The sequence below is a fragment of the Puma concolor genome, chromosome E2 (assembly GCF_028749965.1).
Source record: "Puma concolor isolate L17-30 chromosome E2, mPumCon1.1.hap2, whole genome shotgun sequence".
Classification (NCBI taxonomy): domain Eukaryota; kingdom Metazoa; phylum Chordata; class Mammalia; order Carnivora; family Felidae; genus Puma; species Puma concolor.
In genome coordinates this window covers 54,862,971-54,881,353 of record NC_141681.1, presented here as the reverse complement: position 1 = coordinate 54,881,353, position 18,383 = coordinate 54,862,971, and the positions used below count along the sequence as shown (strand labels likewise).

The following is an 18,383-nucleotide window of genomic DNA, read 5'->3' as shown; positions in this document are numbered from 1 at the left end:
CAGGGCTGCTTGAGCACAGAGGAATATAGCAGAACCTGAACCCAGCCAGCACGCGGGATGGCCAGTTGTAGTGGGAGCTGCGGGGAGCAAGAGACAGGCTGAGGCAGAGGCAGAGGACCACAACAGGAATGCCTCATAGGTCCCCATGAATGTGGGGACTGCCCGATGGAGAGTGCTGGGTCAGCGCCAGCAGAGCCCCGCTCTGAGTTCAAGAGCCCTTTGCCTTTCTCCTCCGCCAGCCCCCGCCCAGAGCAGGGACAGATTCCCGAGGTGGGGGCAGGAAAGAGCAGCTAATGGCCTTCCTAGCTTCTAGCCTTTGGGAGTCTAGCCTGTGGCTGGGGAGGTAGACAGCACTGAATTGGATTCAGAGTGAGACCTGAACAAGTCTGGAAGGTGATGGAGATGCCCCGGATGTCCTTAGAGAATGGGGAGCGCTAGAGATGGCACACGGTGTGGAAGGTGGACACGATGTCGTGTTGGAGAGGCTAGTGAGTGATTAGCAGCTCAGCTCTGGGATCAGATAGCCTGGGTCTGTCCTGACTACCTGTGTGACTTGGAGTAAGTTACTAAAGTTCTCTTGGCTTTAGCTTGCTCCTCTGTAAAATGGGGTTTTGAATAATTCCCACCTCATAAAGTTGGCAGTCGGTGCAGGTAAAGCACTGCCAACAGCCCAGCACATAACAAATATCCAGAAATATTAGCATGGTGATTGATACCCAGAGGCGGGTAGGTGTGATTGGTTTCTAGTTCTCAGAATCGAGGCCACCTTGCCCACCCCCCCTCACTTCTGGTGGCTTTCACTTGGTTCCCAGAGAAACCATTTCCATGGCAACTGTCTCTACCACAACCTGGCCTGGGCCTTTTCCTCCCCAACCAGTGACATCACTCCCTCTCCCTCGAGATGCTGGTGTTGATTACAGGGATTGAGCTGGGGAGGGAGCACAAGTGTGTGCGGTTCTACACACACACACACACACACACACACACACACACACACACACACACACACACACACACACACACACGGTGCTCTTAGAGTCCCTCTCCAAGTCTGAATGTCCTCTCTATGCCTAACTGCATGTCTCAAGGAGTCCCTGATAGCCTCACAGCTGAGGGCATTTCAGATCTTGTCTGGAAACTCCTCTGCCCAGTCCCTGCCCTCAAGGTAAAGTCAGGACTGAGTCTGGCCACTGCCTACTTCTGCAGGCTCACTTCTGCCCTCCTAACCCCTTCCTGGCATCTCCTACCTATTGGTTAGTTTATTGGCTTTTATTGAGGTATTGTATAATGCACATCCATTTATTAAAGTGAACAATTCAGTGGTTTTTAGTACATTCACAGAGTTGTCCAGTCATCACTATAATCTAATTTTCAAACATTTTCATCATCTACCCCCAAAACCCCATATCCATTCATTAGTAGTCTCTCCCCATTCCCCCATCCCTCAACCCTAGGCAGCCACTGACCTGTCTCTACATTTGCCTTTCTGGACATTTCATTGGAATGGAATCATGTCATAGAAGGTCCTTTGGCTTTCAAGGTCTATCTGTTTTGTAACATATATTAATACTTCATTGCTTTTAAAGGCTGAATAACATTCCATTTTATGGATATACCACATTTTGTCCATTCATCAGTTGGTGGACATTTGGGTTGTTTCTACTTCTTGGCTATTACAAATAACGCATGTACAAGTTTGGGGTGGACATATGCGTTCATTTCTCCTGGGAGATACTTAGGAATGGGATTGCTGGATTGTAGGGTAACTCAGTGTTTAACCTTTTGAGGAATTGCCAGACTCTTGCACAGTGGCTGGACCATTTTATATTCCCTAGCGGTGAATGAGGGTTCCAGTTTTTCCGCATCCTCGCTAACACTCCTTGTCCATCTTTATTACCATCCTATGGGGGTGTGGCCTGGTACCTTCGTTGTGTTGTGATTTGCATTCCCCGGTGGCCAATGATGATGAACATCTTTTCCTATGCTTATTGGCCATTTGTGTATTTTCTCTGACATCTTGTGGTTTTAACGTAGGGTGTTTAATACTGTTCCATAAGGCAGCAGGCCCTTGCCTGTCCGACCATTTGCCTGGAATGAGGTATTGATCTAACCCCTCCCTACCCTAACTCTTCCATGTTCCTCAAAACTATGCTTAAATATCCTTTTTCTTCTCTAGGAGGGTTTCCCTGGCCCTCCCCTTACCCATCCCCCAGGTGAAGGTAGTCGTCATCTCCCCTAGGTTTCCAGTAGGTTCTAAGTCTTTTATTTTTTGCAGGATCCAACGCGGCCTCTGTGTGGACAGCAGAGAGCCTGATGTAGAGATTGAACCCATGAACCATGAGATCATGACCTGAGCCGAAGGCAGACGCTTAACTGACTGAACCATCCAGGCACCCCTTTAAATTAAAAAAAAATTTTTTTTAATACTCATTTTTGAGAGAGAGACAGAATACGAGTCTGGGAGGAGCAGAGAAGGGGGGTGGGCACAGAATCCAAAGCAGGCTCCAGGCTCCGAGCTATCAGCACAGAGCCCAGTGTAGGGCTTGAACACACAAACTGTGAGATCATGACCTGAGCTGAAGTCGGACACTTAACTGACTGAGCCACCCAGGTGCCCCTAAATTTTTTTTTTTAATGTTTGTTTACTTTGAGAGAAAAAGCAAGTGAGAATCCCAAGGAGACTCTGCACTGTTAGTAGAGAGCCCAACCCAGGGCTCCATCTCATGAACTGTGAGCCACCCAGGTGCCCCAAGACCTTACTGTATTCATCTTGACTTTGAAGTACATGTTGACATTGGACAAGTTACTTAACTCTAAAAGGGAAATAGTAATGGTACCTGTCTCATGGTTGGAGTTCGTATACAAAAAGCACCTGGCACAAAGAAACTCCTGGATGCCATTGACATCCATTTAGTGCCATTGACAACCATTTAGTGAGTGCCTGCGATGGCCAGCAACCATTACTAACTGGGAATACAGCAGTGGAAGTCACAGACAAAAATGCTGCCCCTCATGTAGCCGACATCCTAATGGAGAGACAATAAATGAGATCCGTGAGGTCAGTATATTATTTCAGATGGTGCTAAGTCCTAAGGATAGCCAGGGAAAACCTCACTGAGTAGGTGAGCAAAGGCTGAAGAAAGTAAAGGAGTGAACCCTGGGGACACTTAAGGAGAACATTTCAGGAGATGGGACCAGCAAGTGTAAAGGCCCTGAGGCAGGAGTACTTTAGGCCTCAAGAACAGGTGGGGCTGGAGTGCAATAACGGAGGCAATGAGAGTACCTTTTGGCTGTTAGGAATAGTGCTGCTGTGAATATTTGCGTATAAGTTTTTGAGTATCTGTTTTCCATTCTGGTAATTTTTTTATTCATATTTATTTTTTTTTTTAATTTTTTTTTTCAACGTTTTATTTTATTTTTGGGACAGAGAGAGACAGAGCATGAATGGGGGAGGGGCAGAGAGAGAGGGAGACACAGAATCGGAAACAGGCTCCAGGCTCTGAGCCATCAGCCCAGAGCCTGACGCGGGGCTCGAACTCACGGACCGCAAGATCGTGACCTGGCTGAAGTCGGACGCTCAACCGACTGCGCCACCCAGGCGCCCCCTTTATTCATATTTAAATATCACTCTGGGTTTCATGAAAATGGTAGCCATACCGTATATTACTGCCTTTGTTTGCCCAGCACAGGGTCTGTCCTGTTCTACATCTTAGTGGACTTAGTGCCAACACATGCTGGCATATAATGAGTGCTGAATGGTGCCTTTTTTTTTTTTTTTTTTAAGTTTATTTTGAAAGAGTGAGTGTGCTTGAGTGGGGGAGGGACAGAGAGATGGGGAGAGAGAGAATCCCAAGCAGGCTCCGTGCTGTCAGTGAAAAGCTTGATGCGGGGCTCGATGTCACAAACCATGAGATCGTGACTTGAGTCGAAACCCAAGAGTCAGATGCTTATCGGATTGAGCCACCCAGGCGCCCCTGAATGGTTAGTGCTTTTATTGTTATTTTTTAGTAAATGCAGTTGGTACATCAGATGGGTGGGACTTTCCTAATCTCACGTGCTGGCAAGTTGTAGGGAAATGATTCTCTTTAGGAACCAGGATAAAAACAGGTATAGGCAGGTTGGAGGGCAATTTGGTCATCCCCAGTAAAACCAAACTGCAAGTGTCCACAGCCAGCAACTCTGCTTCTGGAGATCATCCTGGAAAAATGCACCTGTGCCAAAGGTGTGAATGAGCATGCTTGTTGCCATATTGTTCAGGAAAAGAGAAATCGGAGTCATTTCATTTCCTCAGGCTCTGAATGCACACACAAGTTTGCAGATAAAAGATAGGCAACAGCTTTTAGCAGCAGCTACCTCACAGGTGTGGGCACCAGGGTGGAGGGTGGTGTTAAGAGAATCTTAGCTCTGTTGGTGATGTGCAAGACATTATTTTAAAGGAAGGACTGAGGGGTGCCTGGGTGGCGCAGTCGGTTAAGCGTCCGACTTCAACCAGGTCAAGATCTCACGGTCCGTGAGTTCGAGCCCCGCGTCGGGCTCTGGGCTGATGGCTCAGAGCCTGGAGCCTGTTTCCGATTCTGTGTCTCCCTCTCTCTCTGCCCCTCCCCCGTTCATGCTCTGTCTCTCTCTGTCCCAAAAATAAATAAACGTTGAAAAAAAAAATTAAAAAAAAAAAAAAAAAAAAAGGAAGGACTGATGTATTAATTCTGTAGTTAAAATATGAATGTTAAAAATGCAGCTAGGGGCCCCTGGGTGGCTCAGTCGGTTAAGCATCTGACTTCAGCTCTGGTCATGATCTCACAGCTCATGAGTTTGAGCCCCACATCGGGCTCTCTTGTCGTCAGCATAGAGCCCACTTAGGAGTCTCTGTCCCCCCCACCCCCCCCACCCCTCCCCTGCGCACATGCTCGTGTGTGTGCACTCTCTCTCAAAAATAAACATTTTTTTAATGCAGTTAGAAAAAAAATCTTTCAGGGGCACCTGGGTGGCGCAGTCGGTTAAGCGTCCGACTTCAGCCAGGTCACGATCTCGCAGTCCGTGAGTTCGAGCCCCGCGTCGGGCTCTGGGCTGATGGCTCAGAGCCTGGAGCCTGTTTCCGATTCTGTGTCTCCCTCTCTCTCTGCCCCTCCCCCGTTCATGCTCTGTCTCTCTCTGTCCCAAAAATAAATAAACGTTGAAGAAAAAAAAAATTATAAAAAAAAAAGAAAGAAAAAAAATCTTTCAGTAGAAGAGAAACAAAATATACTAAGAATTGTTCTAAAATCTTTCTTAAAATTGACTCCTTTTGTTTCCTGACTTCTTTTCTGTGCATGTCTTAACCTGATTTGTTTTCCCTATGGGAAAACTGCTGTTTTTCCTGCCATGTGAGCTCCTTTGGATGTAGTTATGGGTGTTGGAGTAAAGGAGAATGTAACTGCTAATTAGCTGGCTAGTGCTCCCTTAGGGTAAAACTAGTATTTTCAGGGGAAGGAAGGGAGGAGAGAGGAGGTTGGGAATATCGAATCCGAGAAGCATTTAGGTACCAGCTGGAGGCAGCCCACAGGAGCAGGCAGCTGAGGCAGGATGTCGTTGCCTCGGCCAAGGTGGTTCCCCTCTGAGAGCCTGTTTCTTCCTCTCTCCAGCGAGGATAATAAGCCTGCTTAAGAGGAATCCTAAGATCTAGTAAGTGAAAAATGAACAGCGCGTCCGGCACATGACATTTGTGTGCGAAGGGGTAGAGAGCTCACTGCATTTGCTTAAATGAATCAGAAGTCTGACAAGGGGCACAGGAGACCTAGCCGCGTTTCTTCAGGGAGGAGAGCTGGTGGCTGTGGGGACAGGGGAAGACGGAGACCAGGGTATTATTTCGCTTTCGAATGTAGAACCACGTGAACAGACTGCTTGCAAAAAGAATTTTAAAAATTTCTAAAACAGCCACCACATCAGTGGGTAGAGAAATGAAACACATGTGACAAAGCTTCCGTAGCAGTTAGCATGCAGAGACATTTAGGGACCTGGTCAGGGCACTCCGCTTGGGAGAAGGAAGAGACAGGCAGCAGTGAGACAAGCAGTGAGGCTTTCCACCGCTCCTTCCCCTGAAGAGCAAACAGAGGGACAGACACGCCTTCTGCTTGTCATCTCCTCACAGGTGTCTAATATTTAACACAAGTTCGATACACCTGGGGGTGGAAGGGCCTCGAGTGTGCTAGTCCTCAGGGAGGGGCGGGCTGGAGGAAGTTAGGACCAGAATCCCAAGCGGCCTAAGGAGGTGAGAGGTGGGTGTCTATCCTGCCCTCTCTGTCGGGGACACCATGTACTGCGGAGAGAAAGGCCTCTAGGCAGTGGCGAGTACTGAGGTTTCCCTGCTGCCCATTTCACTTAGGAAAGCATCCCTGCCCCTCCCAGAGGCTCCGTTTCCTGGTTTCCTGCAACCGGGGTTGGCTGTGCCCACCGGGCAGGGCGGTCGTGTAAGAGCCCACGAGTGACCCGGACCTTGACCGCCACCCTCCTTCCCAGCCCCCCGCGGGGTGGGTGGGGGTCCTTCAAAACAAGATCCTGTGACACAGAGCCCTCCTGTGGCTTCATACTGCACCCCAGTCTGGCCGCACACCCCCTCACTGCTGCCTCTTCAGCCTGGAACAGTGGAGACTCTGTCTTGGTTACGGTCTGGTCAGCGAGCTGCTCTGTGCTTATCAGTTGATTTCCATTCCCGTAGGGTAGGCTCTGTGAACTCACCTGTTCCCTGTGGGTTGGAGGGGTTTTCTTTGACTCCGAGAGAGAGGGGAACCGATTCAAGAGAAGTTTAAGAAGCAGAGTTGGTGGACTTGGGGTGAGTGGCCCACGAATGCATGTTGGTGAGACAGCCCAGGGGAGACGGTTGTGGGGGCGGGGGCAGCAGAGTGGACGGGGAGTTCCTGCACTGACGCACTTGGCAAAGGCTCCAGCCGGCATTTGAGCCTCAGTGGGGACCAGATTTCCCTGGCTGCGCCGATGGGGGCCAAAGGCGAAGGTCCCTTCAGTCTCTCATTTTCCCCCTTTTCTCTCCTGCTCCCCTTGATTCTTCTCTGGTTTCTGTGCCTGTGATCACACTTCCTGCAAGTTCTTAAATTGCTAATTGTCTTCCTTTTCTTTTTCTTTCTTTCCTTCATTTTATTTTAAATCTCTGCACCCGGGAGATCCAGAGTCTCCCCATTAAATTGCTAATTTCTTGGGGGGAAAGGGTGGCTCCCACCCAGATGGCTCATCCTTGCTTCCTGGGCGCCACCTGGCCTTGGCGTTGTTGGCAGCGCCACCAGGTGGCTGTGGGCCGAAATGTCAGGAGCATCTGTTCCAGTTGCTCCCAGAATAATAAGAGAGTAGCTTTTCCTGGGCCCCAAGGGTGTACCGTGTGGTAAGTGCCTGATGTGGATCAGACAGTTTCATCTTCACAGAGACCACATGATTCATGAGCTGTAACCCCCATTTTTCACATGAGGAAACAGGCATGACGGTGAGTTTAGAATCTAAGATCCCAGGGTTAAGAGTGGAGAAGCAGGGGCTCTGGCAGGTGGGCTGCAGAGCCTTGCCAGGTGACTCGTGGAAAAGGACGAGCAAAGGCCCCTGTCCTCAGAGTGCACAGAAGTCCACGGTCTGGACATTTTTTTTTTTTTAAGTTTGTTTATTTTAGAGAGACAGCGCGAGCAGGGGAGGGGCAGAGAGAGAGGGAGACACCGAATCCAAAGCAGGCTCCCGGCTCTGAGCTGTCAGCACGGAGCCCAGTCACTCGAACTCGCGAACCGCGAGATCATGACCTGAGCCAAAGTCGGACACTCAACCGACTGAGCCACCTGGGTGCCCCCACAGTCTGGACCTCCAATGACCCCTCCTGACCTACTGCTTGCAGTCCCTCTCCTGACCCATCAGTGGACTAGAAAACCCTGGACTCGCAATCCCAAGCCCCACCGAGGAGCCCTGGGAAATAGAGCCGTTTGGCTTGACTTATTGCTGCCCCAAATGAAGCGGAGTAGAACCGGTGTAAAGGAGGGGACAGCCTCTATCTCTACCCCAGTGGGGTGAGCCTGGTGTGGAAGGGTCGGTCACTTAAGCTTCTGAGGTGAGAAGACGAAGGACAGCTTTAGGATCAGAAAAGGAAGCAGCATCATGGCTTTGTCTCTGCTAGATGGACTAGAGGCAGTCTGCCTCTGTGACCTGGCCCCCGGCTCCCCCTCCCCACTGCCTGCCGCTCCCGCCACAGCTATAGAGAAGCTGCCTGTATGTGTGTCAGTCCTGAGGTGACCTGTCTGCCCAGAGAACCTCACTCATCCTTCAAGACTTAATTCTGACCTCTCCTCCTCCCATGTTCCAGACAGAACAGCAGGACTTAGCTCCAGAAAGATCTGGATTCCCATCCTGGGACTGGTGTTTGCTGCTGTGTGACCTTGAAGAAGTCACATCACCTTTCTGATCCTGTTTCCCATCCAGAAAGGATTTGTCGGGCTGCTACCTAGTATTTCTGGCCCAGTACCATGACATAGGTGGCACTCTGTAAGTGGTAGTTCTGAGTTACCAGGTAGTCGGTCACAGTCACTTACGGAGCGCCTGCTGCATGCCGGCCACCGCTGTAGGTGCTGGGGATAACCGCAGTGAACAAAAGCGAGAAATCCTGTGGGTGGACACCATCTCCATTATGAGCCCTCCTTGGTGCTCCCAGGCCAGATGGGAGCTCCCAAACCAACAGATGGCTTGTTGCTGGGTTTCATACACATCCGCACCGCTGATGAGGTCGCCCCAGCAGCAGAGGACATCCTGATTCTCAGAATCGCAGCTGCATGTTCTTTTCCCACCGGCTCCCCAGCTGCCGGGGCCCAGCGACTGCAGCAGCCTCCCGCCTTGGTCCTGATGCACAGAGGCAGACCTGCCCCGGCCCTGTCTCCTCTCGCTCTAGCCCTTTTCTCGACCCCAACTCTAGGATGTGTTTCCCAGCCGTGTATCTAGATTTAGGCCATCCTGTTCTCCCCTATTCCTCTGTCCACTTCCTATTGCTGTCGTAACAAACGATCATAAACTTAGTGGCTTAAAACAACACACGTTTATCCTCTTACAGTTCTAGAAGTCAGAAATCTGAAATGGGTCCACAGGATCTGGAAACTCAGAGAGAATCCATCTTTTCTATCTTCTAGAGACCCCCCTACATTCCTTGGTTTCTGGCCCAAGCCCTGTCTTCAGAGCCAGCAACACAGCATCTCTCAGAATTTTCTTCCCATGGTCACACCTCCTGACTCATCTGCCACCTCCCATTCCACCTAAGGACCCTTGTGATTACATTCAGGGCCCATGCTGCCATCCAGGGTGATCTCCCCATCTCGAAATCCTTAATTTAATCACACATGCAAGGTCCTTTTTTGCCATGTGAGGTCTCCTAGTCACAGGTTCTGGGGCTAGGGGGGTGGACACGTATGAAGGCCATTATTCTGTCACCTAGACACTCCCCACTTCCCCCCATTGCCTTCTCAATCCTTCCATTCCTTTCAGTCCAAGGCTGAGGTTTCCCCCTCCATATTCATTCCCAAACACCCCTGTTTCAGATAGAGGAAAGGGGCTGGGACAGGGAGGGAGAGAGTCCCAGGTGCAGGGACAGTGGCGCCTGCACCTTAACCACACTGGCTGCCTGTCGTCATGTCCCACCCAGGACTTTGTTGTGGCTCTTCCCTCGGTGTGACTCAGTCAACCCCTTTGCCCCCGTGCCGCCACCGTGTTCCCCTTTCCCTGCCCCACTTTTGCTTCCTCCATAGTGCTTAGCCTATTCTAGCATGCTGTATAATTCCTTTGTGAAGTTCGTTGTTCTCCTGTCTCCTTGGCTGGAATACAAGCCTCGTGAGAGCAAGGAGCCTCTGTCTCAGTCACAGCCATAATCCCAGGGCCTCGAACGGTGTCTGGACATAGCAGGTGCTCACAAATAGTTGTTGTATGAGTGAATGTTGCACTGCAGAGAGTCTGGTTTGTCTCCGTTGTCATCCCTGTACATAGAATAGGGCTGAGTAAGTAATAGAGTAAATAAATTAGATAATCTGAGTTGGGGTTTGGAGTGGCAAAGGAACTGCACAGGTCAGGTTAGTGGACCTGAGTGAAGTTGGAGGTGGTGGCAGAGAACGGTGGTCTTCAAAGCCGGGGTGGGGGCTGGGGGTGGTCAGAATCTCAGACTCTCCTGGGCTGTGAAGGCGGACGGATGTGGTGTGAAAAACAAGGACAGATGCAGGGCAGGCCGCCCTGTCACCGACTCCCTCAGTGACTTCGAGGCAGCCCCTCCTCACTCCGGGCCCACTTGGGCGTCACCTCTGTGGCCATCTAGCCCTCAGCACCTGGCCCAAGCACCGTCCGCTTCTCTTGTAGGGAAGTTTGGTGAAAGTGGAAAAGTCTTGAAATGGTGTATGTTTTTCAGACACGTTTGTGAGAAACTCCCAAGGTCCTGGTCTTGGTTGACGGCCTCGTTAACTGAGACAGCCCCGCACAGCCATCACTCCATTTCTTTACATTTCCCAAACCGCGGTTCTCTCTCCTCTGTCCTCAGAGTCCTGGCTCTGGCTTCTGGCCTAGACCATCACCCCAGCCTCCTCCAGTCCGTTCCCCACACATACATCTGCCATGTTAGTCTCCCTACCCGTGAAGTGCCTCCCTGGCTGCCTCGAAACCAAGTTTGAGGCATCAGCATGTCATTTCTTGACCAACAGCTCCCGTCACGTGGTGCTATACACACACTGTGCACCGTGGTCCCCAAGACCACCCTTGTGTTCACTGATTAGTTAGAAGGACTCCTAAAACTTGGCAAACCTGTTAGATTTTGCCCCTGTCACGGCAAAAGAGAGAGGAGAGTCAACAAAGGTAAAAGATGCACAGGGCAGAGTCTGGGAGGGACCAGGTGTGAGCTCCCGCTCGTCTCCCAGTGGAGCTGACCCGACAGCACCGCACTTGGTTCTCCAGGCACCGTTGTGTGACCACACACGTGGAGCGTTGCCCTCCAGGGATGCTCCCCTGAGCCCTGGTGCCAGGATCTTCACACAGGCACAGAGCATCTGTGTGACTGATCTTCGTCACTTGGTGTCTGGCCCCTGCCGAGGGCAGGCTGGCAGGATGCTCTGGGGGCTTGGAGGTTATCGCCCAGGAACCAGACACGGGCCAGTCTTTTCTTTGGATAATCCGGGCCTGCCGAGTCTACCCTTCACTGTGTGCACAGACACACCTGCGGTTTCAGCCTCTCTGTGCCCGCGACCAGGCCCTTCTCCCCTCCCGCCTGGCCGATCCTGGCTGATCTCACATCTCCCCTCCACACTCAGTTCCAAGAGAGTGCTCCCCAGAGCCCAGGCCAGCGTGAGGACCTGTCCTTGCTCGTACAACACGCGACCCGGTCCTGTCCCTACCTGGTGCCCTGGTACTGAAGGTCACGTTTGGCCACCTCAAGGACGAGGGCCATGGCTTAAGTAACCTCTGGGCCTCACTCTCCTGGCTTAGGAAAGGGACCTGCTTTCAGGAGTAAATGAGCAATAATACATCTAAAGTGCAAAGCGTGGGGCCGAGTCGGTGTGTGTTTGCCACTGCGAGTAGCTCCTGGCTCCTGTAGAATCAGAAACACGTGAGGCATTTAATAAATGGTGAACCATGAAGCCACAAAAGCCCCCCGCAGAAAATTGTTTTTCTTTTAGTTTTTTAACAGCTACAGAGACCTTTTTATAAATGCTGTTGTGGAAAAATTTAGCTGCAGCTTATTCATAGAAGCTCTGTGGGGCTGAGGTCTTGAGAACTGAGACGCGTAGGTGGTAGCTGTTCAGAGGCTGTTGGCCACCAGTAACCCGAACGGACCTGGCTTGACGCGGCACTTGAGTGGGGAGCTGGGCTCTCACGAAGAAGGGGTCCAGTGCGGGGCGCCGGCGGCCCTGGGGGCTCAGGCGTTGCTGTGGCGGGAGAGAAGGGACCTTTCCTGGAACCCCCGGAAGAGCTTTATAAAAATGCCACGGCCGGGGCGCCGCCCCCAAGAACCTGCCCCCAGAGGTGCTGATGGGCAGCCAGCCAAGGTCCCCAGGCTTAGACCAGGCAGCCCCGAGGTCCTCTCCTTAGAGGTGCGTGTCTATGCGGAACAGGAGAACGGAATGGCAGGCTCTGCCAGGAAGGCAGAGGGTGCAGTGGACGTTGGAGAGGGGCAGCCGCCACAGGTTTCCTCAGACCCGGGCCACAAGAGGATCCCTGGAGACCCTTGCAGAAGTAAAACTGGTCCTGAAGAGGGAGAGGGGAAAGGAATCGGGACTTGGGGATGCCTTCCCTGGGCCAGGCTTCTCAGTTGTGACCTTGTTCTTCACAGTGGGAGGGGATTGTCCTCCTTACAGAGGGAGGCACTGAGGCTTGGAGAGGCTCAGGAATAACTTGCCCCAGTCCCCACGGCTAGCAGTGGAAGCAGAGTTCGAACACAGGTCTTGAAGCCTGAAGAACCAACCTCGTGCCTCAGGACAGGGAGCTGTCTTGCCTGCGAACTACCTTTGCTGTCTTGGATGAAAGGGAAGTAAGAAACGCGGGTATTGGATGGAGGCTGGGGTGCAGAACAGCGTCCGTGCCCCAAAGCAGGGCTGCTTGCCCTGTGACCAGGTGCACCTGTTTGACAGGGTAGAACTAAAGAGGGGTTTACAGCCCAAGGCCAGGGCTCAGGGCCCACTGTGGGATAAGAATGGACAAGTTACTTCCATCTGAGCCTCTCTTTTCCCATCTGTGCCGGGGCACAGTCATCCCGACCTCTCTGTAGGATCGGTGTGAAATTAGCTGGGGGCCTGGCGAGGGAGAGTGTACGTAGCACGGTGCCGGGTACACCTGGCTGCCTGGAAATCCCCCCGGGGTCTACATCTCGTGGCAGCCTACCGTGAATTCGCGTTAAACTTGAGGTCGGCCTCAACCCCCGCGTTTCTTTCAGAAGAACTTCTTTACAGCTGGGTGTTTGCGGCCCCTCCTGGGCTCCTTTCCTTCTTTCCTCACCAGCTTCCAGAGGATGTCCCCAAAGTAAAACTTTCAAGCGTGTGCCTGCGCATGGCAGCAGTGATAACGAGCACCCTAACTCGCATCCCACGGATGCTGGCCTCGCTTCAGCCCAGTAGCTGCCGCCCCACTTTCCTGATAAGGGAACTGAGTCTCAGAGAGGTTTCCTGTCCCTCGTTTGAAACCGGAGCCCTAGGGAGCCACTAGGTCCTACCTCAGGTCTGTCAGATATTTTATGCTTTCCAACCGTGTTCTTTCCCTATGGCTGCTCTCACAAATTTACAGCAGCTTCTTGGCTTAAAATGACAGATTTATTTTCTTACAGTTCAGGAGGCAAAGTCCGAATTCAGTCTCAAAAGGGCTAAAAGCAGGGTGTCAGCAGGGCACCTGCTGTCACCTTTTTCTAGCTTCTAGAGGTCTGTGTGTTCCCATGCTTGGGTCACTTCCTCTGCATCTCAAAACCATTAATTTAATCACACCTGGAAATTCCTTTTGCTGCACACAGCAGCATATTCCCAGGTTCCAGGGATTCGGGTGTGGGCATCTTCAGGGGGACCACATGGTTAATAGCACTTCCCATACTGACTCCACTGGAAACTATTTAGGGCTCCCACCACCTTCAGGGTCAGCTCCACCTCCCCACCTCGGTCTGGCCCCACCCCAACCCCAGTCACCTTTGAGGCAGGGGCAGCCTAGGGGAGGCTTGTTTAATTCAGTAACTCCATCTATCCTACTTGAGTTGTGATTTTAAAACCTGGCTGCATAAGTTCACTGGTTCCTCAGACTGAATCCACACCCTATAATTTGAGCCTCTTTGAAACACCAGGCTTATAGATTATGTCCCTCCATTGTATGGACAGAACAAACATCAAAGTAGAAAGGAGATGATGTAGTCCCACCACCCAAAGATGGGCCCTGTCCACATCGGTGTGTCTCCTTCCTGTGCTCCTTTTTTTTCCTTTTTTTTTTTTAATTTTTATTTAAACATTTTTTTTTAATGTTTATTTATTTCAAGAGAGAGAAAGAGACACAGAATCTGAAGCAGGCTCCAGGCTCTGAGCCATCAGCACAGAGACCAACGCGGGGCTCGAATTCATGAGCCATGAGATCATGACCTGAGCCGAAGTCAGACGCTCAACTGACTGAGCCACCCAGGCACCCCTCAAGTTTTTATTTAAATTCTAGTTTGGTTAACATACATACAGTGTAACATTGGTTTCAGGAGTAGAATTTATTGACTCAACACTTAACTGTAACCCCCAGTGCTGATCCTAACAAGTTCCCTCCTTAATGCCCATCAGCCGTTTAGCCCTTCCTGCCCTCCTTGAAAGTTCTGTTTTCCACAGCTGAGATCACACTGCACTAGTGATGTGCATTCTGCCCAGGTCCCTTTGTTGTCACTTCTTACATTTCTTGTGTGTCGTAAGAGTCTGTCAGTAGGTGTAACGCAGCTCTTCCCTTACACCGAAAACTTATTCCCCTCGCTTGGTGTGAGAAAGTGCCCTGTTGTCCGGGACCCATGCTGGGCCAGTAGAAGTCAGCAAACAGGCCCGTGGCCTGGGGTCAGCTCCTGGCTCCACCCCTTGCTGGCTGGGAGATCCTGGGCAAGTTACCGCAGCCCTATGAGCCCCACTGTCCTCACCCCATTCTGTCTCGAGGACAGAATCCCTGTCTCCAGGTATTAGTGAGAGTGAGCGTCTGTGAGCAGCCCCTGCGTCAGCTAACAGGTGACTCTGCTTGGGTCTTTTTCAGTCAGAAATCGTAGAAATCTAGTCAGCTTAGACTGAACAGGGTTGTGCTGGCTCACGGAGCTTCTAAGGAAGATGGGGTGGGGCCTCTGAGTACGTGTAGATCCTCTGGGCACATGATCACTTTCTCCCTCTCCCCACTGTCACTCTCTCTGGTGGCAGCTCGGCTGCAGATGGCCGAAAAGGAGGGGGGTGCCCCACATGTGCATCCTCTGTGCCCTACACCTGCAGGTGAAGGCCACCTCCGCTTGAGTGCCTGGAGAGCAGTCCCAGGGGAGGTCTGAGTTAGCTGACTGGGGTCTCCCGTCCACCCCTGAGTTAGAAGGAGGGCAGAGGGATGTGGCAACACGCCCTCCATCCTCCTAACAGGTCAGGGGTGTGCACAGATGGGACCTTCGCCACCTCAGGCCCTGCCGTGCAGCTCAGCTTTCTGGGGCCTTTCTGTGAGTCCAGAAGGGCAGTCAGCGTGGCACTCGGCCAGATCAGCCCACCACCTCCCACCTGTGGTTGGCACGGTATCCTGGGCAGCCGGTCCTCCAGGTGTTATTTTGTGTGCCCTCCTCGGGGCTGAGGTCAGCTCAGGTGCCTGCTCTTTGGCCTTCTCTTCCACGGCAGCAGATACTCCTGCTTGTGCTGAACCTGGCTGCGCACCGCCCAAGCACATCTAGCCCCGAGCACCTGACCCCCAGGGCACCGGCTTATGCTTCCGAATCTTTCTTTGCTAGTTTAACAGGGCCTGTCTGGGCTGTAGCAGGGAGCAGGGTGGCGAGCACGTATTATAATTATGCAAAGTCCTGCCACCCTCCACACGTTCCATCATGCCATTGAGGTTGCCTTTCCCAAACTGCCATCTGATCATGTGACTTACTGTGCTTTGAAAATCTTCCCAAGGTTGCAGACACCGAGGGATTTGCTCTGGGAGTCAGAGTAGCCGCTGCCGCCGGAATCTGGAGCCATGAGCGGGTTTAATTTTGGAGGCACTGGGGCCCCCACAGGCGGGTTCACGTTTGGCACCGCAAAGACGGCAACAACCACGCCTGCTACCGGCTTCTCTTTCTCTACGTCTGGCACTGGCGGGTTTAACTTTGGGACTCCCTCCCAGCCAGCTGCAAGCACCCCTTCTACTGGCCTGTTCTCGCTCACCACCCAAGCTCCAGCGACACAGACCCCAGGGTTCAGTTTTGGAACCACAACTCCTGCTACGGGAGGAACGGGATTCTCCTTAGGGATCAGCGCTCCGAAGCTAAACCTGAGCAATGCAGCCGCCACCCCAGCCACTGCTCACCCTGGCGGCTTTGGGCTTGGCAGTAGCACCCTCACCAACGCCATCTCGAGCACTGTCACCTCCAGCCAGAGCACAGCACCCGCTGGCTTTGTGTTCGGCTCCACCACCACCTCTGCCGCTCCGTCCACCACACCGGGGGGATTCTCGTTCACAGGCGGAAGCACGTCCCAGAGCGGGACCTCCGGTTTCAATATTGGCTCCATGGGGAGTTTGGCCCAGCCCACGGCACTGGGCGGACTGCCCTTCACTCCCGCAACGCCGGCAACCACTGGAGCAGGAGCCACTCAGCCAGCTGCTCCTGCACCCGCCGCGGCCACCACCAGTGCCGGGCCCACGCTGTTCGCCTCGCTAGCGACCACTCCAGCCTCCTCCACCACCACCGGGCTTTCCCTTTGTACCCCGTCGACCACAGCTGCGGCACCCGGGGCCGGAACGCTGGGCTTCAGCTTAAAGGCCCCCGGGGCGGCTTCTACCTCCTCCACGACAACATCCACTGCCACTGCCACCACTGCCACAGCCACCACCACGGCGGCCACCACCACCGCCGGCTTTGCCTTGAATCTGAAGCCACTGGCACCGGCCGGGATCGCCAGCAATGCACCGGCTGCCGCGACCGTGCCTCCTGGCTCTGGTGCACCCACGGGGGCGTCCGCCAGTCCCGTGATGACCTACGCCCAGCTGGAGAGTCTGATCAACAAGTGGAGCCTGGAGCTGGAGGACCAGGAGCGGCACTTTTTGCAGCAGGCCACACAGGTCAACGCCTGGGACCGCACGCTGATCGAGAATGGGGAGAAGATCACTACCCTCCACCGCGAGGTGGAGAAAGTGAAGCTGGACCAGAAGAGGCTGGACCAAGAGCTCGACTTCATCCTGTCTCAGCAGAAGGAGCTGGAAGACCTGCTGAGCCCGCTGGAGGAGTCGGTCAAGGAGCAGAGTGGGACCGTCTACCTGCAACACGCCGACGAGGAGCGCGAGAAAACCTACAAGCTCGCCGAGAACATTGACGCGCAGCTGAAGCGCATGGCCCAAGACCTCAAGGACATCATCGAGCACCTGAACACGTCTGGAGGTCCCGCCGACACCAGCGACCCCCTGCAGCAGATCTGCAAGATCCTCAACGCGCACATGGACTCGCTGCAGTGGATCGACCAGAACTCGGCCCTGCTGCAGAGGAAGGTGGAGGAGGTGACCAAGGTGTGCGAGGGGCGTCGCAAAGAGCAGGAGCGCAGCTTCCGGATCACGTTCGACTGAGCTGCCGGCCGTCTTCAGGGCCCGTGGGTTCCGAGGGTGTTGGGGGCAGTGGGCGCCGCGTAATTATTGTCTGGTTTTTGGTTGCAGTGAATACTTGTTTGCTCCTTTCTTCCAAACGACTGTGCTGTTGAGAACAGTTCTGTGGTCTGGCATTTTGCATTAGTAAAAAGAGAAATATTCCAAGCACTCTGGCCCTGACAGCAGCCTAGTGGGTGTGGTTTCTTTTGTGTATCTTTTGCGTATCCCAGACCCCATCACCTACAACAGCCACCCTCCCCATCCTTCTTGGCTCCAGCCAGGTGCTGGAGAAGTGCTGATTCGCACAAACACCATCCGTCTCCCAGCCAGGGTCCGCTAAGCGGCCACTTGTCCAACACATAGTCGTAGGTGCAGTGAAAAGTCTCCGTCTTTGAGGAGACAGCATCCTCGTATGAGGTGTGTGCGTGTGGAAATTCACCACCAGTGCAAAGAAGGGACTTGTGAATAGAACCGACCGTGGGATGTAGAATTTCAAAGGAGGAAGGACAGGTCAGATGAGGGACTTAAATGAGGTGTTGAGAAAAGGGTCAGACTCGAACCGGGAGGTCTTCACTTTGCCTGGCTGACATGCCTCCTGTTTGTCCAGGTCTCCTTATCTTAGGCCTCACCTCCTCCAGGAAGCCCTCTAGGCCACCCCAAAAGCTGGGTCAGATGGCTGTCCTGTGGTCCCTGCACCACACTGAGCTCACACCTTTGATAACACTCGCCACACGATCTTAGGCCAATACGTCACTGCCTCACCATAAGAGTGTGAGCCCCTGCGGGCAAGGAGCGTTCCTTATTCCCTTTTGTGACCTCAGCACCATCCCTCACATTTGCGAATGAATGAACAACAGAGATAAAAAAAACAGCATAAAATGTTCATCCACGAAATGGCCACAGGTGCCAGAGGCGGCCACAGACTTGGTTCTGAACTTGACCAACGCTAAAGCAAACCTAGTTAGTTACAGTGAGATCCAGTGTCCAGAAGAACAGAAGGCAACCAGTTGTATCCCAAGTGTCTTTTGTATTTGTCTTTACAGTTCGCTGCACTGTCTGAAATACCTGTGACTGTATGTTGCTTTCCTAAATAAAATTTATTGTGGAACAAAAAA

At 52.6% G+C, this 18,383-nt stretch overlaps 2 protein-coding genes across 10 annotated transcripts in view; both read left to right on the top strand.

Moving 5' to 3' along the window:
* The window catches only part of IL4I1 (interleukin 4 induced 1), a 37,915-nt gene that overhangs the window by 6,797 nt on the left and 12,735 nt on the right, over positions 1-18,383 (top strand). The gene's annotated exons all lie outside the window — the stretch shown is intronic.
* Positions 1-18,383, top strand: part of NUP62 (nucleoporin 62) — a 25,180-nt gene extending 6,797 nt beyond the window's left edge. For both annotated transcript variants that reach the window (XM_086690488.1, XM_086690487.1), the window contains exon 2: positions 15,606-18,383. In XM_086690488.1, the coding sequence (XP_086546614.1) occupies positions 15,670-17,250 (1,581 nt within the window). In that variant the 5' untranslated portion in view covers positions 15,606-15,669 and the 3' untranslated portion in view covers positions 17,251-18,383. The remainder of the gene's footprint in view (positions 1-15,605) is intronic.